Source organism: Terrapene carolina, unplaced genomic scaffold, assembly GCF_002925995.2.
Source record: "Terrapene carolina triunguis isolate 2854851 unplaced genomic scaffold, T_m_triunguis-2.0 Scaffold227, whole genome shotgun sequence".
NCBI classification, from domain to species: domain Eukaryota; kingdom Metazoa; phylum Chordata; order Testudines; family Emydidae; genus Terrapene; species Terrapene triunguis.
The window spans coordinates 2,523,808-2,544,959 of record NW_020664578.1 but is presented as its reverse complement, the minus strand read 5'-3'; the positions used below and the strand labels follow the sequence as shown (position 1 = coordinate 2,544,959).

General features: G+C 46.2%; 1 protein-coding gene across 8 annotated transcripts in view; it reads right to left on the bottom strand.

The window, feature by feature from the left end:
* Positions 1-21,152, bottom strand: part of PIAS3 (protein inhibitor of activated STAT 3) — a 36,965-nt gene that overhangs the window by 12,079 nt on the left and 3,734 nt on the right. The window contains exons 1-8 of one of the 8 annotated variants that reach the window (XM_026656294.2): positions 20,136-20,354; positions 18,936-19,116; positions 17,523-17,612; positions 13,999-14,467; positions 7,392-7,479; positions 6,559-6,609; positions 3,765-3,855; positions 2,251-2,385 (exon numbers count right to left, since the gene is read on the bottom strand). In XM_026656294.2, the coding sequence (XP_026512079.1) occupies positions 2,251-2,385; positions 3,765-3,855; positions 6,559-6,609; positions 7,392-7,479; positions 13,999-14,464 (831 nt within the window). In that variant the 5' untranslated portion in view covers positions 14,465-14,467; positions 17,523-17,612; positions 18,936-19,116; positions 20,136-20,354. Of the gene's footprint in view, positions 1-2,250; positions 2,386-3,764; positions 3,856-6,558; positions 6,610-7,391; positions 7,480-13,998; positions 14,468-17,522; positions 17,613-18,935; positions 19,117-20,135; positions 20,355-21,152 lie in introns of those variants that run through there. The other 7 variants (XM_026656291.2, XM_026656292.2, XM_026656295.2 and 4 more) reach the window with 7 other exon arrangements.

The window sequence follows — 21,152 nt, the reverse complement described above, 5'->3', positions numbered from 1 at the left end:
AGGTGTTAAGTCAAACACATGCAATAAGGCTCTCTTGAACGGTTCATAGTTCCCAGCGTCCGTCCAGTCCACTTGGCTATATGCCTCAGTGATTTGGGGACCCAGTAAGGGAGTGACACTATGCAGCCAGTCTGCAGGGGGAGTTTGGTTCAACTCACAAACTTTCTCAAAGGTGGGGAAGTAGACATCTCTTCCCCCCACCACTTCCTGGAATGGGACCAATAATTTAGCACCTATACCCCCTGCAGGGCGGGCATCCTACAGTCTCTCCCCACTTACTGTTCCTTTTTGACTTTCATTCAGCCGCTTTTCCACATCCTGTTTCACAATCCTCTAGTAACTGGCAGGGCCGGTGCAAGGAAGTTTCGCGCCCTAGGCGAAACTTCCACCTTGCGCCCCCCCCCCTCCCCCCCGGCCCCCCCCCCCCAGGGAGCCATGCAGCAGCTCCCCACCCCAGCTCACCTCTGCTCTGCCTCCTCCCCGAGCACACCGCCCCCACTCTAATTTTCCTCCCAGGCTTGCGGCGCCAAACAACTGATGGGCGCCGCAAGCCTGGGAGGTGGGAGAAGTGGAGCGGCGACCACGCGCTCGGGGAGGAAAGCTGTAAAAAAAAAATTGGGGGCACCGCTTTTTGGCGCCCCCAAATCTTGGCACCTCAGGCAACCGCCTAGTTCGCCTTAATGGTAGCACCGGCCCGGGTAACTGGACCTCCATCTCTAACCTCAGTTCCTCCATCCAGAGCCTTTTTGCGACCAGCTCTAGCTTCTGCCACTCCAACTCCAGTGCTGGGGAACTGAGCCCTGCATATGTCCAGCTGCCGCTGCAGAAGCTGTGGCTACCGCCTCTGCCATCCTCAGACTCCCGCCCAGGTCTGGACCTCTGCTCCTGGCCTCCTCGTCCTGCCCCGCAATCAGCTGTGCCTTGTTTAACTTGCCAGTGCTTACCTCTCTCCCTGCACAGCTCTGTGATGTTCTTCTTAGGGAGGTGGCTATACGCTATTTTCTGCTGTTTTCTTTGACTAACCTTGTTTTTACTGCTGCACGTCACTTATTGCAAACTACTCCTGTTGGCATTCAGAATCTGCCCTTCTCCCACCAGCTGCCATGGATCGAGTGTCTGGCCTATGCCCCAGCCTGTAACCAGTCTCTTGTGTGTGACCCCTTTAGTGTGCCGGACCCCAAGGATCCATAATTCTACAGGGGCAGGCCTGTGGCTTCCATGACTCCAAAACTGGGCCTTTGGGTGCCAGCACCCCCTGTGTCTCTCTGGGGCTCCCTGCAGCCAGTCCAGCCAAGCCAGACTCCTGTGGGAGACTTGCGCGACCCCTTCAGGGTGCCATGCTCTCAGGAAGTTATTGCAGTGACACCAGGGAGCCTTTTCAAAACAAGGTAACAGTTTATTAGTCACCCGGCCTACAGAATCGCAAAGTCCTGCGGTTAGCAGAGAAGCAAAAGTTCAGACTGGCCAATGCCAGGACTTCACCCAGCCAAGCTCCTGTAGAATCCATCCTGACTCTCTCTCTCTCTCTCTTAGACCTGGTCAACACTTAAAAATTAGATCAACCTAGCTGAACCTTTTAGTGAAGTCCCAGGTCAGAACCCTAACTCTGCTCTTACCCCAGCCACCTGACACCTTTCCACTTTGTTCCCCAGCCTGGGACCTTTGCTCTGCTTCCCTGCGGAGAGGTAGAGGGAAATCTCCTTCTTCTCGGCTGTTGGTTACAAGATGTGACTGTCCTGGCCGTTGGGGTTTGCATTGTCTCTAAGGATCCTTTGTTCACATGTGTAGACTTTATTCAGTTGGTCAATGACACTGGTCTCCAGCCAGGCTGCTGCGTGAGTCAAACACCTCATCCCCTCCCTTTACACTCAGTGTATAGAAATGCAAAGACCAGAAGGAAACTGAGGTATACACAGGGATAATACATATACTACCAAAATTCCCACATTTATCATGGTGCCACACTACTACCCTCTATTGGATGTAATCAGAATGGCTGATCTGTGGGTCATAAGCCTTCTGCTGCTAATAGCTAATGGAGATTCTCTCTTAGCTTAAGTAGTAGGAGTCCATGCTTTCAGAGCAGGAGGTCCAGCGCTCTCTCCCTGCAGTCACCATGCAGTTCTGCGTTGCTATGGTGTGCAGCACAATGACAATTATGAAGACTTAGGAGGCCACAGGTTCTACTTGCCCAGGAGAAATCCTTTGCCTTAAAAAGGCTCAGCGCCTGCTGTGCTTCACGTCACTTACCCTGCCAAACTCGGAGGACCAATTCACGACGATCGTATTGGGAACAGTTGCCGAAAGCCGCACCAAAGGAGTGATATTGATGGGACGGCTCGGTCGTTTTGGCTCCACACCATTTTTAGTGGGCGGCAGATAGCCCTGCAAAGGCAAGGAAGCTATTTAAGATCAACCAAGTTTCCTGATAGGGTCAATGCCCTGTATGACACATTGCAAACCCTACTCTTTTATAGCTGGCTTTATCCTGAGGCCCCCCCACCCCACCTGCGCAACACCTGAACAATCAGAACCCTGGAGGCAAACCAATGGAATTTTAACCACAGCCAATACAAAATGGAATTGGAGTCAGTTTCATAGTCTACGATCCGTTTTAATTTCACAACCAACTCCAAGCCCTCCTCCAATACTGACGTGCACAAAGTGTTTTCTTTTAAGCAAACAGTTCTGGCTGCAGCTTTCTTGCAGGCTCTCTGCAAGGTTATTTATTTTGGACAAAAAAGAGGTGTTTCTGGTCTCGGCATAGGAAGCTGAAGGTTGCACAGGTGACGGTAAAGGCAGCATTTCATTCCTTTCAAATGCTTGGTTTTGAAACTGAAATAATCTTTTAACAGAGTTTTTTGTATGTAATTTCCTAGCTTTTGGGGTTTTTTTGGTTTTGTTTTGTTTTGTTTTTTTAAGAGGAAAAATAAAACCAAATTCCCCTATTCTACATCATCAAGAGGGCTTTGAACCCTGGACCTTCAGCACTGCAGCGGGGGGAATCTGGCAACTTCCAGGCCAAAGGAGTTTTCCAAGCCCAGAATAATAAGGGTACTAAAATAAAGCTTTATAAGGACTCAAACTTAATTATGAAGAGGCCACTTCCGAGCCATAATATTAATGGAGGTCAACAAACTGGGATATTAAGGTGGTGACAGACTAACCTCAGAAAGGCTCGGTTCAGAGGAACAGCCAAAGGTTTAATGGGACAAACCTGAAACTCCTTAACGGAGCCTGATTTTCAGAAAGCGAGTGATTCTGGGCTTTCTGAAAATCAGACCCATTTAAGGCATCTAAAGATGGGAGCTTAAACACCACCCCCTCTGAGAATCCTGGCCCCAGTGCTTATCATCCCCACTTGGATCTATTGAAGTAGGCCAGAAATCTCATAAGCAGTTCAAGTTCTCAAGTGAGAATTCTGTTAATTCTCATTTTGGGTCCAGTTGAATTACTGCAGGATCAACTTCTCTTATGCTATTCTGGCACTTCTGCCTTCACAGTACAAGTTATAACCAAGTAGCTTAGTGTTCAATTAGAGGAACAGGCAAAAGTTTGGGTAAGTTATTCCTTCTAAACCAGTTCACCAGCATGTAACAAGATCAGTATGACATCCTAATGGCACCATTCAGTTCTTAGAGCCAACTTTGAATCTCTGATATATATGCATAGCTCCCACAAAGCTTTGCGGGAGTTGTGGTTGCATACTTGAGGGCAGAATTTGCCCCCCCTCCCCCCATAAGCAAGGAACGAGATTTACTCACAGGCAGAGGGCAGAGTTTTCCATTGACCTTGACAAATAAATTAGGAGGGAAATAATCTTCTTGGGGACAGCTGGTTTCACACAAGCAAAACCTAAGAAGCAGGAGGGAGAAACTGACAAATGAGTGGTGATATTCACACAAAATGGCAGCTAAAACTTTTCTTTAGAGAGAGAACATTTTTCAAGCCAAACATATCAATGTCTGGAATACATGTGAGTACACAAAAATGTCACACATACAACAAATATATTCTACACACGCCACGCAGAACATCTATTGGTTCCAAATGCAAGTTCCATAGAGGACAGCAACTAAAACCAATTACTAGTGTGCACCATGCATGTCCTAGGTGGGGGCGATCAGTGATCTGGTCTGAAAAAACGAAACTCCCCAGAACCACAAGTTCAAAGTCAAGGCATGTTGTCTTAAGCCTGTCAGCCTTCCATGGCAGATAAACTGAGCTCCATTCAGTTTCCCATGTGGGGGGGATATTTTGGATGATGCCCTGTCTGCTACTTTGGTAAGAGTGAAAGTTGAATTTGCCTTGTTCTCACAGTTAAAATTCCCACATAACCAGCTGTTCAGAAGCATGCTTGGTGCCATATGGTTGCTGCCCTCCATCCCAGAGAGGAGTGCTCTTCAATGGTGCAGCATCTATAAATTACCCGGCGCTTCCGGGGGAAAGGAGCGACAGAATTTTTTAAAAAAGAACAGGAGTACTTGTGGCACCTTAGAGACTAACAAATTTATTTGAGCATAAGCTTTGCTGATACAGACGAACACAGCTGCTACTCGGAAACAGAATTTAAAGTCATTTAAAAATAATTTACAACCCTCTGAGGAACTAAAACGGAATTACATTTATCTGAATGTAAAGCTTGCAGCAGGAGGAGAGATGAGTTATTACTTAGGGTGCGTCTACACTTAAACCACTGCAATTGCGTCACTGTAGTGCTGCAGTGTAGACACTACCTATGCCCATGGGAGGGGTTCTCCTATCAATGTGGGTAATCCACCTTCCGGAGAGGAGGTAGCTAGGCTGACGAAGAATTCTTCCATCGACCTAGCAATGTCTACATGGAGGTTACGTCGGCATAATCATAGAATATCAGGGTTGGAAGGGACCTCAGGAGGTAATCTAGTCCAACCCTCTGCTCTCAGGGGTGTGTATTTTTCAAACCCCCAAGAGACATAGCTATGCTGATGTAAATTCCCAGTGTAGGCCAGCCCTTACATTTTTTTCAATGCTCATCTAGCACCACGTAATATCTTACAATTGCCTTCAACAGGCATAAAGATGTCAGCAAGAGAAACCCAGAATGGGATCGCATTCAAATTCTAATCCCATTTAATCAGATGATCATGCATTTTATTTGGTTTCAAATTAGGCTGCACTGCCAAAGAGAGACCACACCCCACATTGAAACCAGAGACTTGCCACAGTCTTGAGTCAAACACGACACTGGTCTGCTTTTTGTTAGGACAAGCCCTGGCGTGTCACACTGATGCAGATCCTTGGCACTAGCATGTCAGAATCTGTGCCGGTTGTTTTCTAACCTATCCCACTGCAGTCCAGACAAAGAGAAGCATAAAATAGGGGTTAGACTTCTCTCGTGTACTGAGGCATGGGGAGTTTTCAAGGTGAGGCATGTCTGAGAACGTTGGGCCCAGATGGGGCTCCTATGATACAATTCTCATTCCTAACTCCAACATTAAAGTTTGCCAACTAAAGGCAACAGTTCTCTCTGTAGCAAAAGAGAAGCATTCAAACACCACAGAGGTTGTACAAAGGCTTCTTTCTCGACATTAATGGAAGATATTGTACCCCTAAAAAATATGAAAGGGGTGCTGGTTGAGACTGGTAGGCCAAAATAAATAAATAATCCAGCTCTGGTGAGTTAAATACAGGTGAAGTTTCTACCCACCAACATACAATGCTTGTCTCAGTCACACAGGTGAAATTTACAAGAGTCTTTCTCCCTAACTCATTTCAGACAGCAAGAGGCCAGTATGTTTCACAGTACTGTTTATGTACAAGAATGGAGCAAACAGAGCAGGAAAAAGAAGGTTAGAAAGCCTCTAATCGGAGGGACGTCGCTCACTAGCTTGCTAATGCAGGGTCAACACGCCACAGCTGGCTGCTGCAATTTCCAAAGTATAGCTCGTGAAGCACTTTGGGATATTTAAAATAATAGGCACTTTACAAAAAGGCAAAATAGTTTAGAAACAGTATGGAGGAGTTGTGAACAGAATATTGCAAGTTTTAAGGTAAGCTACGTGTTTTGCTTCTTGCTGCACTTTTAATAGTGACCCTTTAAAAAGAAAAAACCTTTTAAAAAGTGTTTAAAAAAGGAAAAGAAAAAGGTGCAGATCAGTTCTATAGAAACATAAACGCTGGTTAAAAAGAGCAGGAGTGGATCGTCATCAGGCAGAACTCCCATGGCAGTCCATGACGATTTTGCCAGCCGGCTGCAGCGTGGAACATTAAGGAGGAAAAGCAGAGAGAGGATGCACTCAGTCTCCTGGATTCTCACGATGACTCTGCCGGGTTCAGTGTCTGACCCTGGCTGCCTCTTCTCAGGACGAGCCAGGCTGATCTAAAGATCTTCATCTCAATACAGCACCTAAAGTTTCAGAATTCGTCGAGCTTTGAGATATGCAAATCCAAATCGCTGAATGCTAAGGCCTGATTCCCCAAAATTATGATGTTACAGCCAAAACAGCAGCTCAAAGAAAAGGGTTTTGGTCATTCACTTTTCAGATCAAGATGACATACAAATGTTCTACCTCTTACCTTAATTGTACCTGTACAGTGTAGTCACATTTGGCACCTGGTAAGATATCTCTGCAACAGAAAAAGATCTCTTAAATGGCTGGCATTGCTTACTAGGCACAATGATAGTTACATCATTATAAACATCTCATTAACCATGATATAATAATATATCTTTTAGTACTAATAAAACAAGTGCCCATGAGTTGTAAAAGCTACTTTCTGCTTTTGGTCACTCTGTTCTCGCTAGCAGCCAAAATCCCCAAACAGGGGCGTACAGCAAAATATTGCTGAATGGAAGAGAGGGAACAGACACACGGTGGAGAAAGAAGAGGAAGTAAATAAATCAGGAGAGACTTATTCGATCATCCAATCCATTCCCCTCCTAGTGCTTAGCTGTTTCATGTGCTAAAAGGGATCAAGCAAGCCAGCTAGAGTACCGGCAATGCAAACATGATCTGGAGGCCAGTTTTATACGTTTTTATCCGGTTGCTACATTAACTCCGATATGTACACAAAGTCAATCCCATTATACAGACTTGGAGTCAGCTCTTCAGGATAGCACCACCGAGGTCAAGGCAGCGACGCAATTTACACCAGCTGAGGATCTGGCCCAGGTATTTTATTCCCAGTTATTGCAGTGAAAGTGCTCAGGGGCACAAGCTCCCTTTCCCACGTCCCCTGACCTCCTTGTCTTTGTTAGTCTCAGCCACCAAACCTCTTGCCAAATTTTTCCTTCCCACTCCCCTCCTCTGACCTGGCATACTATTAGAGGCCAAGTGAAAAACCTGCATAAAAGCCATATGCAGCGCACATTGGGCAGACAGAGCCTGAACAGCCAGCCATTTGCTTACCTAGAGGTGAGAATCTGTTGAACTTGCTGAGGTGTTAGCGCAAAGGTGAAGTGCGCCTCTTCAAACCGCTGGCTGTTCGTAGATGCTGCTGGAGAACAAAAGTAGGAGGTAAACATTATCTTGAACGCAAGGCAGAGCTCTCTCTGCTCCTGGAAGGATGGTTGGTCGTCAGCAAGGTGTTCTAAAAAAAACAATCTCCCTCCCTTTCCACATGTAAGCTGATCTACGATTACGTAAGAACACATCGCATGCAGTATAAATACAGAGCAGTCCTTAGTCATAACTCCCATGGACTTCAATGGTAGTTGTGCACAAACAAGGATTGTAGTCCACACCTCACCAATTATTCTTAAATCCGTGCACTTCTAACATGCCTTCCAGTCAGGGGCTCTCAAAGAACATCACAAACACCAAGCAACATTGCCCATGAAAGGTAGCACAGTACTGTCACCAGCATTTTAAAGATGAGGAAACTGAGGCACAGAGAGGCAAAGCGGCCTACCCAGAGTCAGTCAGTCAGTGGCAGAGCTGAAAATAGAATCCGGGAGCCCTCGCCTCCCAATTCCCTGATCTAATATTTTAACCACAACTTCGTGACTAAGCAGTAATGACCAAGGTGCATGGCACTTCCTGGGAGTTAGTGATCAGGTTGGAGGAGTCTATGGGCCAAGACACAGCTAGGCAATCCCAGAGGTCATTAACTACCCTGGAAATTATAGTCATTATTGTAATTATAGTAGGAGCACACTCCCCTAATAAGAAATAGACCTTTTCCTTATCTTCCCCAGGCATAAAGGCACAGACAAGGTCCTAAATAAATCTAAAATACAAAAACAGCTGTGCACTTACCTAAAATACAAAACACAAGGAGAAACATACGTAGGGGGTGAATCAAGTACTTTACACAGCAGTTACCGACATGGAGGCAAATTTCACGGATAAGCATGGTCCTCCTGAGAATTAAACTCTACTGACTTCAAGGGGAGATATCACTTCTGATGTAGTGCAGGTATTTTCATTTAATCTATCCTAGTGAGGAATTTGCCTTTTTTTAAAAAAAAGTTGCTTTCAGTGTAGCAGACCACCAGTAATGCAAACTTTGTGCTTCTAAAATAAACCAGGAGCAGAACATAAGCTCAGGTAACCTACAAGACAGCAGATCTTGTAGGCATTTCAAACACAAAGCACTCTGCTGCACTCGCTCTAGGTTTATCCCACAATGGAGTCATCCCAGATGAACAGCATCCCTCTGGATCAGGACAAATCAACGCCACGTACATCCACCATGCACTGCTTTTGCTTGTGTGGGGAAGCTGGACTGTTTGTTTATTCCAACCAAGAGGTGGTTTCACTGGCACGGTATCAGACAGATTTGTAAAGAGCGCTGGTATCACATTTAGGAGGAGAGGCATTACATAAATTCAAGATAGTTATGTCAAATCTGCCGTACTGAATAGTGGCAGATGTTAGTACATACTGCAACACGCACCAAAAAAGGACTGACCACGTTCCTAGGCACACCACCACCCTCATCCCTGGCTCCCCAAGAACACAGTTAATCCCACTCTATATTTTGCAAGAGAGGAATCCACAGTAGGGCTAGGAGCTTGCTTCTCCAATTTCCTGAAGTTCAAGAATGTGAAGAATGTGAGGTCTGAAATACAGAAACTTTCCTCTGCAGATGACCTGCCAGAACTTGTGCCAGCCGCCAAAAACAGGCTAACTGCCCTGGCAGCACAAACTCGAGCTCTTTGGAGAGGTTTTTGACCTTGTCTTAACGCTTTCTATCCTAGCCTTCCACTCCTCAGTCCTGGAGCAAGATCAAGGCCCTGCTCCTGCTGAAGTCTGGCAAAACCGCTAAACTTGGTGATAGCAGGACCTAGGCCAAGGTCCATGAATTTCACCACTGTCTGTCTCCCTATCACTCCTTTTCTCTCCAATACAACTGCTCAGTTCAGAGCCATCCTATAACACAGAGGTGCTCAAACTTTGTTACGCAAAGCAGCTTTCCAGGCCCACCGGGCCACACAATTTGCAGACATTTGTTATCACAAAATTGTCACAATCGGCACCCTCAGTGGCAACCTCCGCACACGGAAAGAGGAATGAATGAACTAGGAGTCCTTCTGACTTGACTCTGTGGCTTCTATTCCCATCTCATCAACAAAATCTCCATGCCTTTTTACTGCCATGCCACACAACACAGACTCAGGTCTTCAGGGCAGGAATGCTGACTGCCTGAGCATCCGTTGTCCTGGCCAGAGCTGCATTCGGACTCTTCTTCTGTCCCAGCTCGGAACCTCGCTAGCCTCTCTGACAATCCCGGCGTCATCTTTAAGGCCTTTCTCCAGTCCCTCACTGAATCTCCTTTCTTCTTCCTCCTCTGTCAATATCACCAAAATCCATCTCTTCCTCATGGCCCCATTGCTAAAACCCTTCTCACTGCCTTTCTTACTAGTTTCACCCCACCTATATCTCTGGTCTCATCTCTTCATTATTTATAAGTGTTACCAGAGCATTCATCACCTTAGTATCTGAGCACAAACAAGAATGAATTCATCTTCACAATACCCCTGGAGGGTATGTCAATATCAGGGCTTAATTTCTTAGAGTATTTCCCGGAACCCTCAACATGCTATAAAAACTACAGGGGGGTTGAAAATATTTACTCAAGCGCTGCTCCAGACAACTCCGGTTGAGTTTAAGCCCTGGTCAAGATTATCTCCAGCATGCAAAGAGAGGCAAAGTAACTCGTCCTGGAGCAGAACACAACTCTCCAGATTCTTTAGGCCTATGCCTTAATCACAAAGCTGTCCCTTCCTACATTCTTTCAATCCTCTTGCCTTATTCCTCCTGTTTTGTGCCTTCTATCATGCTGTCCCCTATATCCAAGATGCTCTCAGCGACTTCATCCACCATCTTCCTCTTTCAACTCTCTCCTGAAAGCCTACTTCTTCAATCACTCCCCTCTTCTTATCACAACTCTTCCCTTCCTGACCTTATTATGAAAGTGCCCGTCAAGCTACCCAGCTGAAGTTGCACTGAGGTTTCCACTTAAAGCAGGAAGTAAGTCCCCTACATAAAAATACACAAAACTTTGCAAACATTTTTAGTTTAGAAGAAAGAAGCAGCTAATTTTCGGGGTGGCAGTCATATTTGCTAGATACCAGAATTCAGAAAACTGATTTGTTTTTTACTGTAAGCTCCTTGGCGCAGGGTTTATTTGTTTAAAGCATCAAGAAGTTTCATGATACTCTAGAAATAAGTCACATCAACTCACTGGAGCAGAGAACATGCCTGTATGGCACTACACATGTTTCGGAACGGGCCAAGCAAATCGAGGTCTTACATTCAACTTGATGGCAATTCTCTGCCGGTAACGCAATAACTTTTCAATGCCATATTCCCAGAATTTTGGAATTGATTGAAATGTTCTAGGTATCACAGGGCAGAACTCTATTGATTTTGGGGAGAACAGAAATCAGAAAGAGGGAAGTGGGGGGGGGGGGAGGACACTGAGCCCCTTGCATCTGGCTATCACACTCAGCCGCTTCAGCGGCCTCCCTAATTGTCTACAGATCAAAAAAACGGGTTGATGGAAGCCATTAACACCTTCCAGCCTGACCCCGCCGACCCCCATCTCAGCTCAGCCCGGGGTCCCAAAACATTTGTAAAACGCTGACACCCTGAATGACTTACCTCCCAGACGGAAAAAAAATGTAATTAGATTGGTGGAAGGGAAAGGGGAGCCACAAAGAGCACCCGGCATAGGGGAAAGGGGGCACAAGCCCTAGTGGAGGTGAAGAACGTGGGACCCTGGTATGGGAGGAGAGGGGCAAGGGGACATTTGGCAGAGGAGGGAACGGGGAGGGTACACAGAGCTCCTGGTATGCGGGGGGAGCAGAATGTGGGACAGTAACATGGGGAGGGGGCATGGGGGCATACAGACCTCCCCCAGCATGTGGCAGAGGGGGAATGGGAGAAACACACAGAGCCCCTGCCATGGAGGCGAAGGAAGGAATGAGGGAGCACAGAGCCCCAGCATACAGGGTGGGGAGAATGGGAGAAAAAGGTCTGGGGGAGGGAGACCTGGAGGAGAATGGGAGACCCTGGCTTGGGGGGGCCACACAGAACCCCTGGCCTGGAGGGACAAATTGTGAACCCCGACATGTGGCAGAGTGGGAAACGGGACTCGCACAGAGCTCCTGGCATGAGGGCGGGGGTTGCAGCGAATCCCTGAAATGGAGGGGGATGGGAGGGTTCACACAGGGAGCCCATGGGAGGGAACGGAAGGAAAAAGCCGCCCCTGGTGTGTGCAATGAGTGTGAGACGCCCCCCGCCCCTCAGTCATACAGAAAGTTTATTTTTAATTCAAATATCAATATTTGAGTAAGAAGGCTTATCCGGGGGGAGGAGGCGGATTATTTTGGCACAGAGCAATGTTGAGTGAGCATCCCATTTAAGGAAATCACAGGGTGCCTGGGAGGGATAATGGAGCCAAAGTCAAGAAAATATACTTAAAAAAAAACAAGCGTCAAGTTGATGAGATCTTGCTGTGCCAAGAGCAGGAATAATGAAGCCAGACATACCTATCTCCCCTGCAGCAAACACTACCACATTTATGTGGGGAAAAAACCCACACCCGAATCCAAACTACAATCACTTCAACGGTGTAAGCCGGGTCAGGCCAGGCTGTGCCGTCAACACGTGACCTTAGTTAACAGGACAGGTCGCACAACTTACAGCTTCAAAACGGGCAATTAGACTCTTCCTGGGCCTGATCCGCACCCCATGAAGTCAATGGGGATCTTTCCATAGATTTCAGTGAGCATTAGCTCGAGCATCCTAAAGATATCAACGAAGACACACAGCCATCCCTCCCCCCAGTTTACAGATGGGAGGAGCGAGAGTTCTTTCCAACAGATAACGTATCTTTGTTATGCATGGAAAATGGCTAGCACTTCGGGAAACAAATATGCAACTTATCTAATGTCTCCCAGCTAATCAGAGGCGGGGCCAGGAACAGACATCCCAGGGTCAAAGGGGTTTGTAGGGAAAAGCTGGGCGCCATCCCCCAACTGTTGTTTTTACTGGCACCCTTACACTTATAAGGAGGGCTTGCAAGGTCTTGAAGTTAGACTGCCACAGAATTACCCTGACTGTGGTCACCCCACCACTGGCAAAGAGAAAGAGACTGTTCCAGCTCATTTGTACGTGTTGAACTCTTACTTCCCCCCCCCCCCCCACATGACTAATCAAGTGGTACCATGTCAGATATGCGGCACCTATCAAAGGGGTACTGCTAACGTGCCAGCCAAGCATAGATGGAATGGGCCTCCGAGTTCCACGTGGCGTAAAGGAATCTCTTCCCCTAGTCCTCCATTTCTATTCACCTTCAGAATCTCCATGCCTTCACTTTCCCTCCTGTCCTTTGTCTGTCTCATCTATTTAGACAGTAAGTTCCTGCCTGGAAGAGCCTGTCTCTTACTTCATGTTTGTCCACTGTTGGAACGCAACATGGCCCTGATCCCAGTCGGGACTTCTAAGCACTATCATAATAAAACACTTTTTCATTTATTGGTGTTTTATTGCTGATTTTCAATTCATTTCTCTTAACTTTCATTGAGTTAACCATAATCCTAACAAGGGAGAAAAAAATCAAGAACCAGCCAACAAGTTTGAAGTCTAGTGACGCAGAATTAGGCCTGAAGGTGCCATGGAATTCTAAAGGTGCTACCCAAGAGACTGTTCGATTTTTATTTTACTTTGTCATTTTTGCAAGGTATTGATGTTAACACACCTGGCACTCAAGATATTGTTCTGAGAATCCATCCCATACTAAGCAGGTATTCCTTCTCTCGGCTTCGTAGTCCGAATGCTGAAATATCATAGATCACTCACAGGCAGTATAGTCATTCTAAAAGAGGGTGATTTTTAGACTGTAATGAAGAACTCAGTCTGAGCCCGGCAAAGTTCACAAACTGGCTCTATCGGATACAGATGGCCAAAATAAAAATAAATAAAAAACGTATACTGGTCATTATCCACTTAAGAGATGCAGGAGACTGGTTGGCTGAAGGGATTGGTAAGAAGATATCAGGCTTTTCACTATATCCTTAGTCTGAATCCAGAAAACCACAAGAGCAACTAAACCTCTTCGGCAGCCAATTAAAAACGAGATCTCAGTCCAGTGGTTATTTCAATTGCAGTACTACCTCAGGACTGAGTCAAGGATCAAGGCCCCACTGGACTATGCGTCGTACAGAAATGCCAAGATGATGATTTTTTTGGTTGGACAAGAACTAGCTAAGGTTATTTGTTCACAGGTGTCTCTACCACAAAACACACCATAGCCAAGCTCAGCAGAGATGCCCAGGACTGACTGGGCCATGGAGATCGGACTCCCGCCCTCACCCACAGATGGAGTCCTTCAAAATCAAGGCTGATGTGCCCTTGCAAAGCAGTCTGGGAAACTAGCCCTCATTGCCCATGCTATGCCCAGTCTGTGAATAACCGGAAGCTTTCAGTTTCAAGGGCTGTCAAGCCAGTAACCTTTGAGTAATAGTGTCCTGTAGAAAAGAGAAGCAAAGCTAATTTATTCACATACCTAATGTGGTGGGTTTAATCAGCTCATCATAAACGTCGTAGAAGGGCAGCCTCTTCATTTTGACATCCGGATGGACCGGATGAATGGGCGGGGATAAGTGCTGAACATCGGTCTCATGTTTGGGTCCCAGCATAGGTACCGGAGGCAACATAGCCGTTGGCACTGTAGAAGCTGCCGAACTGTTATCATAGGGCAAATGACACACTGTGCTGCCCTGCGTCAGTGCAGTGGCGGAGGGCAGTTGCCCTGTCTGAATATGGAGCATGGATAAGTCTGAAGGGGTTAAGATCTTCCTCGGGAACCTTCTCCGGTACAGCTCCTTAATTTTCATCTGAACAGCCGGGCTGCAGCCAGATTTGAGCAGCTGTAATGCCTTTGTGAGTAACTCGTGTTTCCTTCCACTCTTGTTCCTGCCAGCAAAACCCAAGAGAACCTGCAGTTCTGATACCCTAAAGCTCATAACCATGTGCTGCAAGAAAACAGAAAACAACGTTAACATTGCTAATTCCAAATACAGTCCAAACACAAGCTACAAATTCACTAGATGAAAGTGGCAGAGACCTTAAAAGAGACACTGTCAAATTACAAATCCCATTACCTGCGTGATTATCTATGTACAGGTGAACGAGCCGTAAACATCTAATTTACTTTTACCTCTTTGCATTTTTCTCAACTTGGACATTGGAACTAAATGGTCAGTTCCAGTTTCTAGGCAATTTCACTTTTGCACTAGCACAATGTTGTTGTTTTAGGGGGGAGGGGGTTCTGCCATGCCAAGGGATGGCTAAACAACACGAGCACTTCGGGCCAGATTCTCATTTACATAAAGGCCCTTTTACACCACTCTGGTAGCGAAAAGGGGTCTTAAAGCAGGTGAAATTATTCTCACTTGAAGACTCTTTTACATTACCAGCGTAGTATAAAAGAGCCTTGTTGTAAATGAGACTCTGGCCCATAAACTAAATAGCTAGGTTATTAACTGTTTTTAAATTCTGGAACTCCCCGCTTTGCTTCCAATATATAAACTATGGGCTTGCATTATACTGCCCAGTATTCCGTTAGGTCGGCATACGGGGTACCAAATCTGGAACAGATTTAACAGATGACTGATTAGTCAGAGACGTTTGGAGTTAACATAACTAAAAGAAATAGTCGAAGAAAAAGCATGCATCAAGTATCAACGCCACACCAAGGCAGGAATTAAATAACTGTCTTATTAAAAAAGCTTTCTAATTTTCTCTTCACTGCATCATATGTCACCAATAATTCTCACAAATGGAGCCAGTAGATTCAGCCCACATCTCAGCAAGAGCTCCACAAAGCAGCAGGGTGGCATCATCATTAAAGGCACTTAACACTAACAAGACATACGGCACCACATTCATACGTTTGAGGTATTGCCATAAATGAAACTGCACGTCAAATTAATGCACAAATATACTTTTTGATTGCCTTGTCCTCAGTCTCGTTTTTAAGAAGTCATGCTTGCTATTCCACCCAAACGAGTGGGAGCTACTAGATCTTCGAGCTCAAGAGATAACAAAAAATACGTGTCATTTCCCATGGAAAAAAAAGTGGTTGCACAAAAGTAGAACCCCATATGAGACAACTGCCCCTATTTTTTCCCAAATCGATCATTCAGAATGGCTCCCAGTTCACTATGGGCTTGAAGGCCCCGTGTGTGACCTTAATACCGGCACCCGTTTATCAGTCTGGAGATATCTTCCTCCTGTCTACCTTTGTTCAGCTGCGCCAAGGTGTTTCACCACGTCACATTGTTTCCATGGGAGAGTCTGTCCACAGGACAGAGTACCAGCCTAAGGCAGGTGGGATCTAGCCCTAGCTCCTCTATTAACTTGCTGTGCCCTTGGGCTATTCTGTGCCTCAGGGTATGTCAGCACTGCAAGTGAAGGTGTGACTGTACTACAGGTACGTCTGCACTGCAGCTGGAGGCATAGTTTCCAGCTCAGGTAGATGTACACACACGAGCTAGGGTGCTAAAACCTGCAGGGTAGCTTCTGAGACCAGTCTGAGACTGTAGGTATGTACTCCGGGGGCTGGCTCAAGCGGCTGCCCATGCCTACATTGCTATTTTTAGCGCACAAGCTCAATCAAACCTAGCACGTGTACATCTCCCTGAGCTGGAAATTACAGCTGCAGCTCGAATGTAGATCTACTCTACTGGTGGCGGTATGGGCTAGCAACCAGAATGTGTTAGCAGGCTCCCCAGTGGGTTTGTGCTCGGGTTGATAGCCCATGCCACCACATCTACGCTATGACTTACCATGCTAGCTAGTGCAGGTACGCCTACCCGGGCTACCACCACACTTTCACTTGCAGTGTAGCTATACTCTCAGCTTCTCCACCTGTCAAACAGAGTTTTCTTTACTCACCTGTGTAAAGCAGTCAGAAATCTATGATGTGCACTAGTGCTAAGGATTATTTGGTTGACCTACACTAATTATTTTTTGCACTTTACCAAAAAACACATTAAAACCTTCCATTTTCTGAACTCTCTTATGCACGGCTACTCCTTGCTGCACTCACTACGCAGCCAGGCTCAAAGTTTGTGTGTGCACCAACTATAAACGTACCTGGGAAATGCGTATCATTTATGTATACTGCAGTAGCACCTAAATGACCCATCCCAGATCAGGCCCCTCTATGCTCAACACTGCACAGATACATAGTAAGAAACGGTCTGTGCCATACAGACTTACAGTCTAAATAGACATGACACACAGAAGAGGAGAAAGTATTATTCCCATTTTGCAGACAGGGAATGGACGCACAGTGACCTGCCCAAGGTCACAAAGAAAGACAGGGGTGGAGCCAGAACTGAACCCAAATCTTCAGTCTCAGTCAACTAGTTTAGCCACAAGACCATTGTTCCTCTCTGATACAAAACAGGACTTTCAGGATTACTTTGCTACTCACAAGAGCATAAAGAAAAACACTCATGGGATGGCACCGGATGCTGTGGGAGGCTGGTGGTTATGTAAAAAAAATCCTTCCAGTCACACAAGTAAAAAATTAGAAACCAGAACCAGTCAAGAATCAAACCCATTTATATTTAGAATGCTTTGTTTATTAAACACACATACTGTTGTAATAAGGGACGAAGAACAAATAGCCTTTCATCTCCAAATCAGTAAATCACCAAAGCTTGCCATCTGATGGCTGGCCGATAAAAATAAGTTAGTGGATCTCTGGCCCAGTCGTAGCTGATGCATGTCTACATTATAAAAAGAATGCTACTACTTTGTTAGCAGTCTCAGAAGACGTGCCAATGATTAAACTAAAAGGTATGTTTACCTTTAAGATGCTGACAGCTTCCAGAATGTTTGGATACTGGACATTTATCTGTTCCACAGGGTTGAACCTGAAACCTAATCACCTTAAACATTCTCCATTTTAAATAAGAAAGAGAATACAGAGTTTCACCACCACCAAGTATCCAGTTCACTTCAGGAAACCAAATGAAACAGATTCAACAATAGTAGAATTGTTCTCAAATTAGTTACATTTTATTGAAGGGTTTAAGGCTGCATAGACTTTCAATTTCACAGACAGGCCTTCTCCTCTGTGCTTTATCATCTGACTGCCATGGGACACTAGGGGGCAGAAGGAAAAGGTTAGGATTCTGTTACTCTACAAAAGCAAGAAAGTGCGCATTCTCCCAATAAAAAACAAGCGTACCCGTGTATCTCTCGCTCTCTCTTTTGGTACACAAACCAAGAATATTGTGTACTTGGGTTGATTTGCAAGCCAAATGGAGCCCAATCCAATGTATTCATTTGAAAAAAACCAATGCTGCAGCCAATACACTTTGCTTCTAAGGGCCAACATTTTCTAAATTTTCTTGTTCCCGATGCTTCACGCATCAAGAAAATTAGAGGTAATAAAATGCTCTCTTATATGGCCACATTTCTACTGCTCTCCATACTCCTATTTTAAGAGGTAAAAATTGGACCCATCCCATATTTCTTTTTCCTGGGGATTCCCAGACCAGGCTTCTTGTCTATTTCAATATCTCACAGACTGACAAGAAAGAGCAAGCATGCAGAGTTGAGTTTATTAGGCTCTATTGCATCTTACATGCCAAAAGATCCCGAAGCCGTTTACAAGCCATATATACGAGGACCACTATCCACCACCATCTCTAGAGAGCAGCATGCCAGCTGTTTCACTTCCCAGGACAAGAGGAGGGAGGAGAAATTTTGGCTAAGAAAGACAGGGCAAACTCTCTACCACTATGAAAAGTGCCACGTGATCTCTGATGCAGAACAGACAGCACCACTAGTTAGGGTCTCAAGTGAAAAAAAAACACACATAGTATATTGCATGGAATTTATCTATCACCTTTCTTGGCTGGCTATTCGAGAGAAGAATAATTTTTTAATATTACTATAACCGTTGGGTTTTTTTGAGAACTGAGAACGCTTTTCAGAAATAGGAAAACTGTACTATATATATTTATCAGGAAGATTTTAATTTGAAGGCTGTAAACTTTGACAGTGTCCCTTTTAAATACCTTTTAACACAAAAAAAGATTATGTTATGGATATAGGTGCATTATAAACCCATCTTGCAAAGACAGCCATCCTTCGTGACAATCTCAGAGACCCGCAAAGGTTGATTAGTTCATGGAGACCGAACAGCACCCATCACCCCTAGAAGTGGCTCCCCTCCAAGTCCTGAGAACTGAGCCCATTAATTTCCTGGGAGATTAGTGGAGCTTGGTTCACCAGCACCACATTTATTTTTAAAATACATCTGTACTCGTAGATGGCTGTGTCGCCACCATTGTGGACTCTGATCGACACCTGAAGCGTCTCCAATTACTGCTCACACAATGTAGCACGGGAGCGGAAAGACTCTCTCATTGCCACAAGTGATCACAATCAAGAGCTCCCAGAGGGCACCCAAAGGCTTACTGAGTGAATGAGCCACATCACACTTGAGTCCACGCTGAATAGCCTGAACGAACAATTGTTGAACACTGTACAACATTTCTCTTTCCAGAGGAGTCATCACTGGTCATTTAAATAACGGAAGGTGTCCAAGCCCTCTCCAGACATAGGGAGCAATCATTTTGCTTTCAGTTGGCTCCTCTTTCTTTACAATGAAACACAGATGGTAAAAATCTTAGACTAACCCCTAGCTAGGAAGCCAGAAAGGGGGGTAAGGGAGATGGACAAAGGAATTCAGTTGCCGGAAGAGAGCACAGATTTAAAAATAAACTGCAGAGAGCCATGAATAATGCCAGGCTGCACAGGAAAGTCTGAAGCCTGGGAGACCATAAGAGAATCTCAGAGGTGGGCCAAGCCTCAGAGAATGTAAACCCATGTGCTCAGCTACATCTACTCTTATAATATGATTTCTCTGCAGCAATTTCTTTGCAGAGAGAGAGAGTATAGTGGAAGATGCCAGAGAAATTCCACCCTCTGCTGTATCTATCCGACCTCACGCTCTGTATATGCTCTTTAAGAGTTTGCTAACTATGACCCCGATCCTGCAGACTTATGCATGTGCTTAACTTCACACGCGAGGAGGCCCATTGAGTCCCAGTGACACTGCTCATATGCATAAAGTTAGGCATGTGCATAAATCGATGCAGGATCGAGACCTATGTTAAGACATGCCATTTCTCCAAGTCCGCAGATGTGGGACTTTTGTCTAGCTTATCACGGTCATCGCTCCTGGAACTTTGGTAAACTTTACAAAAAGAAGTCACTGCTTCTTCGCAATAGGAATTCTGCCGAATTGCAACTCTTTCTGATTACAATTCTTGGGTCCAGTTTTTCCATGAACATTTTAACACTTTGGTGCTTATTAAGATAGGAACCCAGTCCTGCTCATATTAAAGTCGTAGGGAGTTTTGCTCCCGGCCCTACATGAATATCAGAACAGGATGGGTCACTACTGGAAAGATTACAGAGGAACACGAGCTCCAGAGAATTATATCCCCGCTGTGGCTGCCAAAAAGGTGCCAGTTCCTAAACTCTTGCTATTCCCAGCACGGGGTGGGGGAAGGACTCGGAGGCCACTTTAGCCAGCTAAGGGCTGCACTCTAGCCTGTGGGGAAAAAATATTACACGCCAGTGAGGACAGAAATCAGCTTTGGAATTAGTTACCAGGGGCAATTTCATATTCCACAGTCTGGTGGGCAAAGGTGGTTACACTCTGACTCCTAAAAACAAGAAAGAGAAAAGAAAGTGGAGGGAGACAAAACCCCCTCCAGCTGTGAGTGCTGGTGCAGAACTACTGGGCTACAAACACAGCCGCCTCCAACTCTGTGCCCCCCTCTTCCCACGCCTCCATGGCTCTGGGCAAGGGACTTCCTGGAGCCATGCCCCTTTCCCCCCATGGCAACTCTGCCCTCTCCTGCTGCTCCACTCCGCATTGCTCTATATCCCCTTCTGACCCAGCAGCTCCCCTCTTTGTTCCCTAGTATTCCCTTGGCTCTCTGATGCCACACTCTTCTCCGTACCCCTTCAGGGCTGAATCCCCCTGCTTCTTAGCTCTCTGCCTCCTTCTTGCACTTCCCCCCAGGCCTCCTGTTATTCCCCCTCCTTCAGCGCCCCACTCCACAATTGAACCCCCAGGGTCCTCTGCCCCCCCCAAATACCTAAAGCTCCTTTGCTTTCTTCAATAGCCACATCCCTGCTCTCCCACACAAACCCCCAAACCCTGTGCCCCTTCCTCCAAGCTTCTGTATCTCCATCTTGATCCAGTGCCTTCCTCCATGACCCCCCCAGACCCTCTGCCTGCTCCCTGCCTGTCCCACTCGGGTCGCCCACTTGGTACTCCCTTGAAAACTCCCCTCCGTGAATTCCCACATGACGGCCTCCCCCAAGATCCTATGGCTCCTCCTAAGAACCCCTTGTCCTGCCCCCATCAGGGCTCCCCTGAACCCATCCCACCTTCCAGGGCTTCCCTGCTCCTACACCTCAGCCCCCTCAAACCCCTCTCACTCTGCCCCCCATTTCCCTCCTACCCCCCTCAGCCCCTCTTCCCACCATAGCTCCCCCATTACGAACCCACACAGGGATTTTCTGCACCCCCAGCCCTCTTGCCCACCCCCTGCTCCCCCAAACCCACAGAGCCCCCAGCTCCCGCACCTCAGTGCCCCCCTACAGCCTCCAGTGCCA